Genomic DNA, 17,634 nt, shown 5'->3' with positions numbered 1-17,634 from the left:
GTCGTTATTTACTTTTGTAACTCCATTGAATGTTATCAATATTTATTTTCATATCAAATTGAAGATAACTGCTTATCCTACGATAACATCTTTGAACGCCACGACACGCCTGCCTTGCTTTTTACTGACTAATAGTTTAACGGAACAGGTTATATTTATGTGCCATCGCACTTTGTATTCAGTTATAAACAATGTAACTGAAATAAAAACAGCAATGACAAATCCTATGCCCTTTGATCAACAGGTAGATATGAATTATAGTTTGAGGATATGAATTGGTCAACCACTGAGCTATTTTGTAGTGAATGACAATATTACTTGATAACAATTGCATGATTTTCAATTTGTTATTTCAGATTTTTTGGTAGAAATATGTAACGTTGCGATACTTTTGGGGAGAAAAATTACGTTACAACCATGGCAGATGCAGACATTTATGGCAGTACGACCCCATCTCCGGGGCCGAGGATCTACAACATGCCAATAAATGATCAATTCATTTGGTTACTCTGTTCATTAGTTTCTGCTATATCCTGGATTGTTTATATCGCCTATTATAACAGCAGAGTTATTGGATATGTTCTTACTAGGTTGCTTAATAGATTTGTCATCCGTGATGGATATGTTAAAGTTGGTAAGTTTCAAGAGACATTTGATTAAATTTAATAATCTCTGCATATAAGCTGTAACTAAGAAAAGCCAAGCTATCTACATTGACAAATTATGGTTTCAAAGAAGATTATACCTAATAATAATGCAAAAGGTTTATACTTAATTGTACTTTTATGCCTGTTTACTTTTCATATTGATTTTGTGTTAAGGATTAAATTATCGTACTTTTATTCTTATTTTCAGGATCATTTACTCTCAGTGCATTGAGTGGGAAAATAATGTTCCGAGATATAGTTTACATCACAAATGATTACAGCGTAAGAATTCAAGATGGATGGCTTATATTTCGATGGTGGAGAAGTTATGTTCCAAAAGATGTTTCTGAAGGTAACTATAAGTTATTGACACGATACCAACTTGTTCAGACTGTTCTTGCATATTTTTATTCACATACTGAAAGGAAAATTAATTTATAAAAGAAATGAGCCAAAGATATAATGACAATGTTTATTTCATTCTAGATTTGTCACATTCTGATACTCGTCTATCTGTTATGTTGAATGGTTTTGAATTGCATGTCTATAATCGTTGTGAGCTTTATGCTCAACTCGAGAAACTATTTGGATTAACTCCCCAAGTCTATCCTGACGAAGAAAATCATAATGTAAATATCGACGATAATGATAGAGAGTCTATGAGCAATGTAGCGAATGAAGCCCGTCACCAAATAAATGCAATGGACGTCACCCGGCGGGTTAATAATATCAGAAGACAGGAAGCTCATGTAATTGCTAGAACTTGGAGAGATTTAATTCCTGTCATTAAGTTGGACGTTTGCACTGTAAGTCTTTAACATATGTTACATACTTGATATTCTTATTGTATTATGCAGTACCTATATTCCGATAATTATCTTAATTAAATTCGAACTCTTATTTCATCAATTAACAATTTTTCAGGGAAGAGTAGTGTTTGGCAATCGCTTAGTTCCTACAACTCTATCCATAACAGTTGAAGAAGCACATTTCGTATATTCTACAAAGCCGGCTGCATCTCGATATGATCATTTCATGCATTTCACCAAATGCAAGGCTGAAAATTTCAAAGTCATTTTGGCTCCTAGTCCTAAATATACTGGAATGGTGGATGAGCCGCCGAGATATATGGGTGAAGGATTTGTTGTACTGAGTTCGAATAATATGGAACTTTATTATTACATGGATGAGCCAGGTGTAGTTCCAGAGCATCCAGAAATGATTAGGTTAGCAAATGGGGACATGGTTGAAGCGATGCCTCCCATTTGGGGAATTGATATAAAGTGTGGCAAGGGTACAGACTTCAGTTACGGCCCATGGGCTGATAGACAAAGAGAACACTTATTTAGATTTTTTTTCCCTAATGATTATCAGCCATTAAAAATTACGAAAGCACCTGTTCCTGGCGAGAAAAGACAAGTTCAGTCGTTTGATATTCGTTTGTCAACCCTGAACGAAGCTACAGTCGATATATTGTTCAGCAAGAACAAGGAAACCAATGCAATTCACATAAACGTCGGCCCTGGATCATATTTGGAAGTTACCATGCCTTGGATAGTGTTGCAAGATGGTTATACTACAAAAATAACAGGACAGTTACTGCATCTCGAGGCGACGACCAGTTTACAATATAGAAGCTTAGTTGAAAGTGAAACTTTGGAGTTTGGAATAAAGTGTCATTATCCAATAAGATGGAACGATCATCAGGAATGGGTACTAAATCTTACTGGCTGCAAAGCAACTGCTAATTTAGTTTATTCACACAAAGAATTCTTTCAAGACATGATTAATGATTGGGCCAGTAAAGCGAGGCCAGATCTTTTACATTTTGTACCATATACATGGAAGTTTAGTTTACTATTGAAAGAATTTGAATTATTAACTATAAGTAACGAGTACAATTGGATCGACTGTTCTTCTCAGAATCAAGAAAATGCGCACATTGCATTTTGTGGAGACTTGTTTGATCTTTCGTTTGATCTACCATTCGTGGATTTTCTCCCAGTAACAATACCGCTGCGATTTTGGATACAAGGTGAAAGTGTAGACTTATCTTTTTATCTACCTGAAGTAAATACAAATCGGAACATTCTATTAGCCCTACATAAAAATGCAAAGATTGTGGCAAGAGATGGATCGGTTCGTCAATTAGCAGACTTGGATAGAAATAAGAAGTGGAGAAACGCATGTCAGAAGGAATTCGGTTGGGTAGATTGCTGGTCTGTGCCTATCGTTGCATTAAGCATCAATTATACGTATCATCCCTGCCCGCCCTTGGGCCCAACTCCTCAGGCAAATATAACTACTCCAGAAAAAGAAGAAATTTTATTATCGCCAATGCGAATTCCTAGATGTAGAAAATCTCCAGGACTTCATTGGACACAGGATGGCTCCCAAAGATTTGATCCACAATCCCTTTCGCCAGACAAAGTTAGTCTAGAATTGGAAATAGGGCCATCAGTTTTAATTACATATGGTTCACTTATCAAGAATTTTGTACATTTAAAAGAAAACATATTTGGGGACTATCAATCTTTTACTGATATGCAACAAAGTCGTAGCTCGTCTACAACTATGAGTAATGAGCGCACCAAAGAAAGAGATGCTCATAATAATAGTATCGAGACGTCAGCAGAAGATGAAGAGTCAAAATCAAAACCCTTTGATCCCAGAGATTATAGGCCTATGGAAGTCACTGTGGGGATCACAATGCATGATATTCAAGCTCATCTTGTGAAGAACTGTAATGAAAATGATCCTCCGTGTCCGGTTATTCTGTTGGAGCGCTTTGGGTTTGAAATGAAAAAAACCTACAAGGAAACAGAATTGCAGTTATTGCTCTCTCCAGCGATTATGTTATTGACGGATAACGTAATAAGATCTGGAAAGGATAAACATTTGAATCAAGGACACCTTATGCTGAGTGCATTGCAAGTTAGAGGACACGCAATGTTTAGTGACGAAGGAAGAAGCTTAGACCAAGAAACGTTAGAATATGCTTGGTTGATAGAAGTTCAATTAGGAAAATTGAGTGGTAAAATAAGTTCTCCGCAATTACATCATCTTTTCACTACGTTGGAAACGTTTTTGTTAATGGTGAAAAATACAGAGAATAATTTGAAACCTCCTGGAACACCACATTTCTGTCATCACGGTCTACCTCCACTTCAATGTGCCGACAGTGACCCAGATAACCATTACAGGTAATCAGGATGTTTAATATTTGCGTACAGATTTGTTGCATCAAAAATATTTATTTTTTCACATTATTTTTAATTTGGATAACCATTGACTATTGAATACTACAGGTGTCCTACTTCAGAAGACATAAAGTATAGAATGACAAGAGTATCGTTAGATGCCATTGACTTATATCTGCAAGAAGCTGGAACAGCCATTCAGATTTGGATGTCACCCATTCGTGTATCAACTTGTAATCTTCATGGCCAGCAAGTGAAGTCAGGTGTTACTGGAGTCTTACCTGCGATACTAGTTCGCCAGTTTGTGTCAGCAGCTGAACATTTTGCAAATGCCACTAACACAAACACAACTGGAAGCGGTCGATCACATAATAACACAAGCAGTCGTATGTCAGGTGAAAAAAATTATTCTTCAAAACCTTGATAAACAAAAATTCAGTGCAATGGTTACTAAAGAATATTATGAAAAATGGACCACCATTAATTTTCTCATTCAATGCTTTGTGAACCTAAATAATGATTTTCTCTTGTAATAATAGGTGATGGATCCGATATTTGGCTTGAGGCAGGCTCAGTATCTTTAGGTCCAGTTATAATAGAAGCAGCTATTTCATTGCCGACACCAGAACACAATTTACATTTGGTGCAGAATAAATATTTAAAAATACACGATGAAAGAACGAAACGATTGTGGTTTTTATGGCCTGTAGAAAGTGGTGTAAAAGCAGCAAAATGTGGGTGCATCGGTGGCTGCGCATTTTTTGGCAATAATAAAAATGGCACAAGATTTTTTAAACCGAGTTACCACGATTTGCAGGATGGTATCAATGTCGCTGCATATAGGTGAGCTAATCAGATCTTTCAATTGAGAATATACAAACCCATTTTACTATGTGCGAACGATAAAAATAATGACACACGTGAACTTCTTATAAAGGGGTAGCCGAGGTAGTAAGTGCGAGAACAGAAAATTTACTTCCCTATATAAATCTGCATTTCTTTTCTTCATAGTACCACAAAAAGTTGTTAAAATGCCATTTTCAATATCGATAATTGTAATTCATTGATAGTCCAATTGATCACGGAGTTGTTGAATTCTCTGTCTTTGATTTTGAATCAATAGTTTATAAGATTCTACTTCGTCCCTCATGTTATCGATCAAAGTCTTCATGTCCCATGAGGCATTTTTTCCATCATCATCGCAGATTGAGAATTTCCATTCATTTGCATCAGCTATTTTTTCAGTGAGCATTTCCCCTCGCTGGGCTTCTTCAACAACTAAATTCTCAGTCTGTTTTATATTTGTTATCATGTCGGCCAAAAGTTGTTCATTCTGTTTTGGCACATCTTCTATTACTTCATTGGTAGTCAGGTACATTATCTCTTCAACGTTTGAGAGGATTTCGTTCCACTCCCTGTATTGATAATGGTATCGTACAATACGTTAGTTCCAGTGCATCTGGGATGCACATCTTTATGTTCATATCGCCAAATATTTTTAACTAACATGATTATCGAATATCTATGATGTACCTGTAAACTGCTCGAGCTTTGTTGTACTCTGCCTTTCCAAATTGTACTTCTTTATAGACTTCTGATCTTATACTTTCGATTAAGTTTTGTTCCCTTCGTTTACCTCTCATCAGAATAGCTTGCCTGTCTTCTGCTAGAATATCCAGAAAAGCTGCTATGGCCTGTTCAGGGTATGTACCTGATAGTCTGGTCATATCAGTTTCAGGAGGTGGTCGTGTTACAGCTAATTTCCACATAGACTCTGTTGTTTCCCCTGAAGTTCCCATACAGGACTCGGATGGTACAGCAGATGCCATCATACATTCTTCCATTTCAGCCAAAAGATGTCGACGTTTTTCCTCTTGTTGTCTTTACAGATTTTACAGCATCCACAAATATTAAAGAACGGACATTGTACATTTTTTTGATCAACCATATTTTGAGGTCTTGGATATCAATTTGTAATCGTTGCAATTATAAACTTTTATTACATGTTGATTATTACTTTTTTGCCAGTGAAGTTTCAGTTTGGTTAATTTAAACACCATTTTCAAATTTGACATAAAGCCATATGAACTATGATGTATGTCTGTTTACTTTTTTATTCAGCAAAGCGAGTGAGAATATCGAATCAAAATTTTTGGGTGAATTTTCTCATGACTTTTCTACGCTGCACACGGATCTGAAACTACTCGGTACTATTAATTGCTGGTAATTCTCACCTGACAACCAGCTTTTGTCTCAGGATTTCTAATATCTTCAAATGTTGTTGTTCTGGTTTCAATTTGAAAAGGTGACTCATCTTCGGAACTTTTTTTAAATCTTGGCTCAGTCTGCTGACAAGAAAATTAACTAAATCATTTTCTCCAGATGGCGGACCTCTGATTTCATCGTCAATTTGTTTCAAAAGCACATCAAAGTAGTCCACTTCTTCCTTATTACGTCCGCATGGTTTGCCCATATCAGTCTTCAATTGATCATAAAGTTGTACGATATCGCCTGTAAGAAGTGGTATTAAGTATACTGTTTTCAGGCGTGATTCTGTTTCTGCACTCATGCGTTATTATCTTTATTATTTAAAGTTTTATTTAATCGAGAGTCGCAATGAAAATAGTTTCAATTTTTACATAGATCTTACCAGAAACCTTCGCTTCAATATTCCGAATGTAAAAATCTTCCATTTGTGACTCTGTCGGATGATCACCGAGGCTAAAGGTTGAAAGTTTATGTAAAGCCTTAATATGGTGTAATTTGGATTTATTCGTTGCACATGGTATGATTGTCATATCTTCTGCTGGATCTGATTTCTTATCGATATTTAAAGCAACAAATGCATACGTTCCTCGATTATCAGGTAGACATCGTGTTGCTACATATGTTCTACCATCAGCTGAACGCTCTTGAAAATCCTCAATTATTTTACCTACGGGGAAAAAAGTCGATTGTATTGATCCTTGCTCACTATTCTGTAATATTTGATACTTTGACTCAAGTTTTTTCTTGAAGACATTGTTACACTATTCTTTTCAATTTTCATACCTACTACATTTTCTCCACCATCTATAATAGATGCCTCCGCCGGTGGAGGACCAAACACTCCTGTTGCTGTAGGTAGAGGCCCATCGGCAGGTGCTTTTAAGAATGGCCCAGCCATTTTTCCTTCTTGCATATTCATTAGCAAATGTAAGAGATACAAATTTCTATTCCGTTTTTGAGATATACCCTGTACCTTTTCACCACACAACTTTGAAAGCCATTGAGTACACAGCGTTATATCTCTTTGATCGACAATTTGAGGGAAATAGGTTTTTGTCAGAGACATAAACAGGAGGAAATCACGATCAAGATTTTCTTCAATTTCCATTTCTTCAGCCATGACTAATTGTGATTTAAAATATCAAATCAACACATAAAATGAGTACAAATTTCTAAATCTAATTTGTTGGAACTGGTCAAATAATGTACATGACATTTTTGACATTGACAGATTTCATGGTAAAAGCATAGATATAGATATTAATAGATGTTATACTGCAATTCTCTTTTGTTAAACATCGTGTGTTTCTGTATGTAATTCTATGGAATTATATTATAGAATTTATGAAACTGGGAAAGAAAAGGGCTTTGGACAATCTATTTTGCACGAAGGCCAACTAGTGTTTCACACACCCCCCTACAGCCTGCAAGATGTATCATTGCAAGACGTTCATTATCCAAATGCAAGTCTTAAAGTAACAGTTGTTCCTGACGAAGCTAAAAGTCCTAAAGCAGGGTTCGAGAGGTCAAGATCAACAATCGATCATAGTAAAAACTCGAGTAAGGAAGGAAACAGTAGTACTAAACTAAGTACAGCTTCGGTCAGCCCGTTGGTCGGCGTGGCAGAAAGGAAACCCCTAGGGCGAAGATTTTCTTACACATCTATGCGGTAATCACATGTTAATGATAATTTTCATTATGTGCTCAGAATTTATCAGTAAAAATTGTGTTTCTTTATTATTTGCTCAATGTCAAATTTTTCTAGAGTTTGTAGGACTGTACCATATCGTAAATGTTGTGTTAAATATATTTGTTGTAGCATATTTAAAAAAATTTTTAATTTACATATCAAAATTAAATTTTTGAATCATGGAAGCAAATTATGTTTTATCCAACATAGGGGAACAAACATGAATGATGTTCCATACGCTCGCCTAGTTGATGCCAGTCCCACAGTACAACTGCCGCAAAAGCTTGATTCGGACTCTAAATTAAATACAGAACGAAGTAAATCAATACTAAATGTTCCTGAAATTGAAACTGCACCAAAAAGTAGTGCCTCAGATTCAAAACTAGCTGTTGATTACTTTCACACACCAGCCAGAGAGTGTTTGCAGCAAAGCAGTAGCCCACAATCCCTACCAACTGTTCCAACGGAACAGACTCCACCAACTACACAAAAATTAGCGAGCAAAAAAGATGGTGTCAATGTTTCGGAGTCTCACCATTCACTATGTGCAAGATCGGATTCTGAAGAACGTTTAAGACAAGAGGTGCGATGTTTACAAATTTAGATAATAAATTTAATCCATCATTCTGGGCTAACCGAAAATGATAAAGTGTGCGGTCCTAGTAAACTTAAAAGTATTGAGAAGTAATTTTTCAATGTTTCACACACTCAGGTACAGAGAACAATATCTATGTCATCTGAAAACCATTCTGAAGCATTTTACTCTGCGGATGAAGACATCAGTCATGGCTTAGGTGGAAGCCGAACCTCCAGCCTTCGACAGTCTATTGTTGGTTCTGGTACTGTCTTGAATCATAGTGAAACCATGAAAAAGAAGTTTTCCTCAGATTTGTCGATAGTTGAAAGTTCTACAAACGCAAATCGCACCGTAGTAGGAAAAGCGCATACCTTAGAGAGAACTAAGACACAAAACTTGCACTCTAAGAAAAGTTCGAAGGTGAACAGAAATGCTAGTTTCAGAAGTGTAGTCGATACTAACGAAGCTGGCATCTTAATTGATACATCTGACAGTCATTCTGTATCCTCAACAAGTTTTATATCAGCTATGTCATCACAAGAGGACATGACATTGGTGAATCTACACATGCAAGTTAATAAACCCATTGTTGATTCTCCACTGTTGATGTCAAGCTATGTTAGTCATCTGACTCAGGTAAGCCTCTGCAATTTCTCTTCGCGTTTTATATGTTTATAGTGGCATCCAGTAAAGCTATAATAGAGTTGGTTAAAAAAAGAAAATTAATTAGTGCTCTTATTTTTTTGCTTATACCATATTAGGTTCGGTGTTCAAACTGGGTCCAATCATCATTACCTTGTAGTGGTGATGCTTTCACCACGCCCTTATTTCAACGGACTGAAGATGGCAGATTGGTATACATTGGTGGACGTTATGTGCCAAAATTCGATGCAGTCACTGAAGGTTTCACATCATTGAAGATGATTACTAGAATTGACGGATCACCCAGAGCAAGTTCCTCTACCAAGACGCCAACGCATCCTTATATTTGGGATAGTTCGGCATTGATTCAGTCTGAAGGTAAACTTATAAATTATAATTGGACGATGCTTTTGTCAATTTTATACGCACAAATATGAATAAGCTTCGATATTTCTTTAATTTTAGGCTCGTATGACGCTCTGATTGCAAAATGTTTTGTAATTCAATGATATTACTTTTCAGGTGATAACAATGATACCGCACATGATGAAGAAGAATTATTGACTGTTCAGCACGAAACCGGTTCTCGTACAACTGTTATTCTGAAACTTAAAGGTGATATTGATATTATGTTGAGTCCAATGGTATTGGAATCGTTACAGCGCTTTATTGATGCCATAATACCAACATTGGCTACTTTGCATCCATTAACAATCTTAAATCACCTTCACAATGAATGTCTTGGGAGAGTTGAAGACGCCAATATTTTGAAACAGGATCAGAGTTTATCCTACTGGAGCCAAGTGCAAACTAGTTCCAAACGATCAACTGCTGAAAGGAATATAAAAAACGGAAATGGTAAGTATCAAATTTTGGCATTTTCAATACCATTTTGCTTGTGTTGTTAATTTTTTTCATTGACTATACGAAATAAAATTTATTACCTAAACATTTGTTAATAAAATTGTTAATTCATTTTTTTACAGTCCAAGTTGCACTACAAACCAGTGTTTACGAAGAAAGTATTACTACCCAAGTACAGGGTACTATAATTTTACCAAAGGTGATCTTATTTATAGTGACTTACTTTGTAATTTAAGAAATATAATGAACAAGCTAGTTTTCATCACGATTAATTCAGAAAGTAACTAAAATCTTATTATGGCAATAATAGGAAATGAATTTAAGTTTGATCATACAATGTTATACCTATTTACTGAACAACCATACTGTTTTATTGAACAGATGAATATAACATTGTTACAAGCATCAGTTGTCGAAGAGATTATTTCATTCTCTGCATTGGATAATATTCGAGACTTGACTTGCGTTTCATTGTTTGCCATTTGCTTTGACAATGTTACGACAAGGTTTTATATTGGCAAACAAGCAAGAGAAGTAGTACAAACATTTTATAAGCCAGCAGTACAACCTAATCAGAAGAAGGTGAATAAAATTAGTAAAGCCTTTTTACCTGCACATCAAACTGCTGCCGTCACTGACATTATTGGTGGAGAACCAGTTTATATTGAAACATCAGAAAAACAACAAGAAGAAACTATAGTCACTTTAAATATTGGTAAGAAGCATTAGTGCCCAGCATTTCGGGCACGTAATATTCTTAAATAATTAAATTACGAAACTTGATAAAATCGTTGGATAACAACATATAACGATACACCTATAATATAACTTGCACGTCTAATCACCTTTTTATTTGATTGGATTACATAGGAAAGGTTCATACACAATTACGTCGACTCCGAAATGAATCGTCAATATTGAAAGATGCAGTAATAACAGCTATACCTGTACATTACTCCAAAGTGTTGTTTACATGTACACGGATAACTTCGCCCTTAAAATGTGTTGACTATTACCTGCATCAACCTGTTGATGAAAAAGATAAATATTGCGTAAGTATTTCCTTTCACTGAACAATCATTGTGGCTAGCGCCATCTTTTTAATATTTTCTTGTTTATTCTTGTGTTATTCTATGTACAAGTATTATTTATAAAATCATGTTATAATTATAAAAATTCAATATCACTCCTAATCGTATCTTAGAAACAAACCGGTCCATCCCAGGCAACTGAAGAATTCACAGTGGGCAGTGGAGAGGATAAATTAGGATTTATAATGTTTGAATGCGGGTTGGAAGGGATTTCATTGAAATGTGTTAAGAGATCACAATTTGAGAAAGGTGACAATGGGCACGAGGATGAGAAATCAGAAACGGAAATTTTTTGTACAGATAGCATCAAAAGCCGTGATGAACTAGAAAATACCATTGGTATGGCTATTGTTGTATATATATACTGTTTGTTAATCCCACTTTTTTATATTAAATAGTTTTCATTTACTTTATTTTTGTTGAATTGATATGTATCCTGCTCATTATAATTAAGTATAGCAGATTGTTTGATCGTCAAAATGATTTCAGCTTCAACATCGGCAACAGCAGAACCAGATGTGGGTGCGACAAATACTTCTAATGCAACGCAAATAAATACCAGTGCTACATGCACTAGCCTTGTCACCAAAGAGACTAATGGCAATACAAGCTCGTGCATTATAGAACTAAAAACGGTGTGGTTCAATTTTGCTGCTCCACCAAGAACTCCGATAACTAGGAAAATCGATTACACTAGATTGGATTGGAATCTATTGAGCACAGCATCCCCAGCTATAAATGCCTGGATGAATCCCAGCAACAGATTTGCCATTAGAGTTGTACACATGGTTAAAAGCATGTATCGAAGGTCTACTGCCATCGTGGCCTGTCTCATGGCTGAAGCATTGGATGTACAGGGTATCCACATGCCAACAAAAGTTAGTCAAAAACTATATGTCAGTATATTCCATTGAACGTAGAACATATCAAGCAAATCGAGTATTTCAAACACTTCACAGAGTCGATATGGAAGATTAACACCACTAGCCAAAACTTTACAAGAAGATCCATCTTGTCAATTAGGCAGTATATTACAAAATTACGTTCTACTGTCCGATCTTTCTACAATTGAGGCAAACTTAAGAACAGCAGATCTACCTCCACTGTCTACCCTTCGTCAGGTAATGGTTGCAACTGAAATGGTTATTAAATGGTTTGTCTAATAAATCTAACCGGTTTCAGGGTGTTATAGTGTTGAGCAGACAGTGGAAAAATGTACTTTACACTCCTTTACTTTTGGAGCATAACTACAAAATGAAGCATGTCAAGCCTCTGAACGTCACATTTGCTGTACCCGATCCTGATGAGGTAGTATGCTTTATTATATATGTTTGGTCTACTTATCACATTATTTCATGAAATCGAATAACCGACTTATCTTCTGTTGAAAATTTGTCCATGAATTTCATTACGACGAGATATCAGTGGGTGTTTTCTTGTGGTCTTTTTATTTTTCAGTATCGATAGTAGTTATTTATAAGAAAGTAACAATAGTTCTGTGTTATGCAAAATAAAGGGCAAAACAATGGAGGGTGATGAGAACTATGTATAATTAGGCTTCCTCAATCTATATTGATTTGAAACGATTTTTCTTTTTACTTGGAAAGTACACGCACCAAAAGTCCCTGCACAAAATTCCATGTTTTTAGGGGTTCGTCCAAGAATATTGATTGGCGACGATTATTCATAGCCTCCATCGTTTCTATCTGTATTGACTAATTGTTTTTAAATTGAGGTTTTAATGCAATCGAAGTATTCAGTATAATTGGCAGTGAAAATTTAACAAAATGCGTAATCCCATAGGAATACTTCGTTCAGTATGTAAACAAGGCGGAGCTGGAGGAGATTGTAAACGATAGAGAAAGGAGTAAGAATTCATTTACCAAATTCATTATCTTAATTTTTATTAAAATTGATGTGCCACAGGGGATGTCTTCTGTCTGCTTGTTATTATACATAGGGAGTTATGTCAGAGATGGTTACAGTAGCTGTTTTCATGTTGTTGAATAGAGAAAATTGATTAAATGGGTTAAGGTATTGCATTCCGATGTAAATGGGTGTAAACTTTGTGCTTAGACTTTTTTGATCAATTTAGTTGAATTCCTTTCATATAAAATGCAAATATCATCAGAATATTTAATCTAATAGTACATGTGTAATAATCTTTAATCTAATAGTACATGTGTAATACATTTACATATCATGTTAATCAATTTCTTGTTAATTTTCATTTCTATGATTACTCCTCTCTACCCTTCAACGACATGAAGCATAGCCAACGTAATACAGGATGGCGACAGACTGGGAAAAACGGGATTAGTTATGGAATTATTTTATTATTTCGTCTATTGGGAAAGTCAGGGAATTGCGATGAAGCAAAGAAAAAACGTACTTTTTTTATAAATTGCTTTCAAACTTCAACTAAGCTTCGTAAATTCAGCCAAGCTGACTTTCGGAGATGGTATTTTTCAATTTCTAATTATTTGTATGAAACGAAGCAATGCTATGTGTTTTTTAATACAAATTTATACATTGAAGGTGCACAATTTCTGGAGCGTTTGGTCATAAAAACCACCCAACATTACCTAAGTTTCGTGGAAAAAGATCAGGGAATTCTCAATTTTTTTACGGGAAAAGTCGGGGAATTTTATTTGAGCAAAATTGTCGCCACCCTGTAATACATTACCATGTACAACACCCTGTGTATCATAGATATTGTATCTAAGCATAACTTCTATTTGTATAATTGAAAATGCATTCACCATGGTCCAATCTCTTATAATTAACATCGGGGTAAATCGATATCAAAAGGCTCAGAGAAAATCCATTAGCTGCCAAAATCTTCTCACATAAAATCTAATTCACGAAATATATACATTTTATAGATTAACAAGTTGCCTCAAATTCAAATATAGAATAATATGGCACTGTGCATATATTTGAGAGACTTCAAACCAGAAGTTATTATGTGAAGTGCACCACTTGTGTGACTAACACACCCTGAACATAAAATTTTTCTCTAATTTGGTAGCTTATTTGCCTGAAAAACAGAAGGTAAAATAAAATTCAGATTGCTTCTTTTAATATTAATTGCTTATAATTTACATATATTCATGTTTATTGTGTATATTTTCTGTTCAACAAAACTAATATGCTAAATTTCCCACATATACTGAACCAGTACAAAACCGGTTATTTTTTAAATAACGAATACACTAAAGAAATCCTTCACTTCGCCTATGCCTGTTAACACAGAACAAAACCATAGTGGAATATAAAAGAACTTTCAATATACTGTACACATTATACATATTGTATAATAATTGTATGTATATATACAAAATTTCTGCTGCACTATTTGACTAACAATTTATTATAACCGGTCATTGTTTCGTGTGCTGAACAAATGCCTTTTAGAACAACCATAAACATCTGCTTAGTTAAGTTTTGCCTCACCCAAGTATAAAGTTCTCAGAAAGTCTAACATTGCCACAAGAAAAGGAAAACGGTAGAATAATGTAATCAAAACCCAACCATAGTTATGCAACAATGCACAAGAGTGTTAGAGTGATATCAACTTATTCATTATTCTTTTTCAAAGCTGTATGATAGGAAATGGTATAACGAAGCTTTCACAGTAGAAACATAGTTACCATAAATAAAAGGGTCTGCATCATTGGTATCACGAAAACATTATCACTTAGGCAATTTAGAGCATAGAAAAAAAATAGGCTTGCTGATACGCAGGAAAATTTGCTGACGGATGGGGAAGGTAGTGCAGGAGACGTTGACGATCAGGAAGTGACAGATGAGTGTGCAATGCTGATCCATGCCGACCACATACACAAACATGTACAAATCAAGAGCGGCCAAGATAAAAGCCCAGGTATTTCGATCTCTGAATGAACACTAGACGATAATATCATGGACTGATTTGTCGCACTTGATCAGCTTTTTATCAGATTTCATATTTTTATTTTCGCATTACACTTCCAACAGCGTACAATATTTATTTAGATAAGAGATACAAATATTTCTTGCTTCAATTCTTATGCTTATAGACGGGCTTTTGAATGCCATGTATCATTTGCTTTGGGTGTGAATGTTTATACGATCCATTCATTGCAGAGTGTTTTTGAGTTTTATCGTTGGCCTATAAAATATTTTTAATTTATACACTTGAAGATTGACATAGTGGAACACATATCAAGCGGTTACTTTAAATACAGAAAAATGAGAAGCAGATTTCGCCTTTACTTCCACTAATTATATGTACAGCTTTTGATATTGTAAAAAAAAAAGATCTTTCTATTCTGTGTGCTTGTGCAATGTCTTATACCATTGATTTTAGAAAATGTGTTTGTTGATTCATATAGGTTGATCTTGTGGTGTCCAGAATATTATTATCATGTGAATAATTATTGCAATAACTATGAAATGCGTAGAGTACATTGCTTATTTCACAACATATAAAAAAATCGGAACTTTAGTGGCGCTGAATAAATAGAAAACTAGTGAGACGTACGACCAAAATTTTTTCTATGGAATTATGGGCTCTCGTAGTTTGCCTATAATGTTTCTCAATAATAGTGTGTGGTTTGCTGTGGTATAACCAGGTATGTGTGGCGATGGTTTGACGGTTCCTGTAAGCTCTCCTCGGGGACGAGATACCACTCCTTTGCCAACACCAGTTCCTGGTCCGGATTCACTCACTTCTCCCTCTCCGCCATTAGCTCCACCTAGGAGAGGGAGATCATTGCAACCTACACAAGTACCCGCGAGCACACGAGCAAGTATTGTTTTTCCATTACTTGCAAGTGGCGGGCTGTTCCATCCGCCGCGTGAGACTAACAATATTAGTAAGTCATCGCGGTAGATCCTTGCATGATATCAGGAATGTTTAGTTTCTTCTGATACCTTAGGTGGATTATTAATTTTATTGACGAAATGATAATTGTAGGGGATTACTTTTATTGCTTACATGATCCTTAACACTACAATGTAAATACAATAACAAAACACCCCTTTGTATCATACGGTAGTAATTGATGAGTTAATTCCGTGTTCAAAATATTAGTCCTTGTTACTCTGTCCATTCTGTATTATATTTTACTATTGTGTTATGTTTCGTTATAAATCTAAGATCATTTCAAGATTATGTATTGGCTTATGAAAATGATCAAATATGCATATACATAGCTTGCTTAAAAATGCGCAAATATACTTTATAAGTGTATATTTTTAACTTTTTCTTCTATTGAATGGCAGCGATTGTTTTACCAGGTTACGGTGCATTACGTGAAGAAAAGTCACCACAAATTCAAGTTACCCATTCTCATCAACTCGGGTCAAACCCAAGTATTTACTCCGGTGGCATTGGTCACGGAAGTCACCACAGTATAGGAAGCTTAGATCAAGTTATTTCACCTTCTGGTCATAATGCTAACAGACCTGTAAGTGCTGGAGAAGACCTGTACAGCTGGATGGCTAAGCAACAAGATTTTATTAAAGATAACGAGAAAGGAAATCTTAAAGGAAATTGGGTGCGTATCAGACATAGATATTATCCATTAATATACATCAGTAATTTTTGAGCACTGTAAGAACTGGAAGGTTGTCAATTTAATACTAAGATAAATTTCTTGTAAAAATCTGATTTCTGCAGGTCTTTCGCACTGAGTCAAAAACTATAAAGGTATTATGTTAGCATATTAGGATATACCTACTATATCTCAAGATGCTGTTGAATTGCATATTGTCAGTTGATCTGTTATTACCTTGTACAGCAATCATTGAATTATCATATTAGACTTTATGATTTCAGGACTCTAAAATTAATACAATGACAACAGAGGATACAGAAGATTCAGACGTCCATAGTGGAACGTATCTTTATCCAATGAAAGATTCACTTCGCCTCTTAGATGCGCATTTGATTTTTGAACCACTCTTATCATCTCTGTCTGTCATGCCCCAACAAATGCTCTCAGCTATTGGATCTGGTAACACGAATAATGTTTCGTCTTTGGAGTCACTTGGATCCAATTTATCGCTAGTGGGCAGCATGGACACTATGCGCATTGACATAGTTGTCAGTGAATTCGGAAAAATGTCAGATAAAAAGAAAGGTGATTTAAATTTTTTTTCAACAAACTTTATGTATATAGAATATGTCAGAAAAATGTTACGGATCGATGTTTTATACGGAAGCGAAACTGTAAAAGTCTATAATGATTCCCTTGTTGTAGGGAATAAAAATTCAGGCAAAAAAATACCCGGTACAAAATTCTATCTTGACATACCTCCAGAGACTCCTGCATTCTTATGCGAAAAAATTGGCATTGATATTGATATAAAGGAAATGGCTGATATGACTGTCGACGATATGATTCAGAAACAAAATGTATTATACATCTCAAGAGGACAGCTGAAAAAACACACAAGCAAAGTAGTGAATTTCAGTCTGAACATTAGATACATTAGTCAGCAAGTTAACATGCCGCTGTTAAGATTGTTGCATCAAATCAGTAACATGTACCAAAATGTTAAAGAAACACAAATGGAGTTGAAAGAGCAACAACCCGAAGCAAAGAGGAATGGTAATGCAAACGTGATAGACGGGGCACCGAAGAATGGCTCTACTTCAAGTTAGTAT

General features: G+C 35.3%; 1 protein-coding gene across 1 annotated transcript in view; it reads left to right on the top strand.

Annotated features, from left to right (window-relative positions):
- The window catches only part of LOC107220982 (transmembrane protein KIAA1109), a 35,414-nt gene that overhangs the window by 535 nt on the left and 17,245 nt on the right, over positions 1 to 17,634 (top strand). The window contains exons 2-25 of the mRNA XM_046737524.1: positions 357 to 634; positions 856 to 999; positions 1,134 to 1,453; positions 1,572 to 3,850; positions 3,956 to 4,242; positions 4,387 to 4,690; positions 7,455 to 7,784; positions 8,016 to 8,388; positions 8,518 to 9,018; positions 9,144 to 9,402; positions 9,547 to 9,882; positions 10,011 to 10,087; positions 10,270 to 10,603; positions 10,759 to 10,940; positions 11,093 to 11,318; positions 11,469 to 11,857; positions 11,939 to 12,100; positions 12,162 to 12,287; positions 14,727 to 14,865; positions 15,596 to 15,838; positions 16,263 to 16,522; positions 16,645 to 16,674; positions 16,804 to 17,107; positions 17,228 to 17,626. Coding sequence (XP_046593480.1) covers positions 418 to 634; positions 856 to 999; positions 1,134 to 1,453; positions 1,572 to 3,850; positions 3,956 to 4,242; positions 4,387 to 4,690; positions 7,455 to 7,784; positions 8,016 to 8,388; positions 8,518 to 9,018; positions 9,144 to 9,402; positions 9,547 to 9,882; positions 10,011 to 10,087; positions 10,270 to 10,603; positions 10,759 to 10,940; positions 11,093 to 11,318; positions 11,469 to 11,857; positions 11,939 to 12,100; positions 12,162 to 12,287; positions 14,727 to 14,865; positions 15,596 to 15,838; positions 16,263 to 16,522; positions 16,645 to 16,674; positions 16,804 to 17,107; positions 17,228 to 17,626 — 8,221 coding nt within the window. The 5' untranslated portion in view covers positions 357 to 417. The remainder of the gene's footprint in view (positions 1 to 356; positions 635 to 855; positions 1,000 to 1,133; positions 1,454 to 1,571; positions 3,851 to 3,955; positions 4,243 to 4,386; positions 4,691 to 7,454; positions 7,785 to 8,015; positions 8,389 to 8,517; positions 9,019 to 9,143; positions 9,403 to 9,546; positions 9,883 to 10,010; positions 10,088 to 10,269; positions 10,604 to 10,758; positions 10,941 to 11,092; positions 11,319 to 11,468; positions 11,858 to 11,938; positions 12,101 to 12,161; positions 12,288 to 14,726; positions 14,866 to 15,595; positions 15,839 to 16,262; positions 16,523 to 16,644; positions 16,675 to 16,803; positions 17,108 to 17,227; positions 17,627 to 17,634) is intronic.

The sequence above is a fragment of the Neodiprion lecontei genome, chromosome 4 (genome assembly GCF_021901455.1).
Source record: "Neodiprion lecontei isolate iyNeoLeco1 chromosome 4, iyNeoLeco1.1, whole genome shotgun sequence".
Classification (NCBI taxonomy): Eukaryota; Metazoa; Arthropoda; class Insecta; order Hymenoptera; family Diprionidae; genus Neodiprion; species Neodiprion lecontei.
This window is presented reverse-complemented; position numbering and strand designations above follow the sequence as displayed.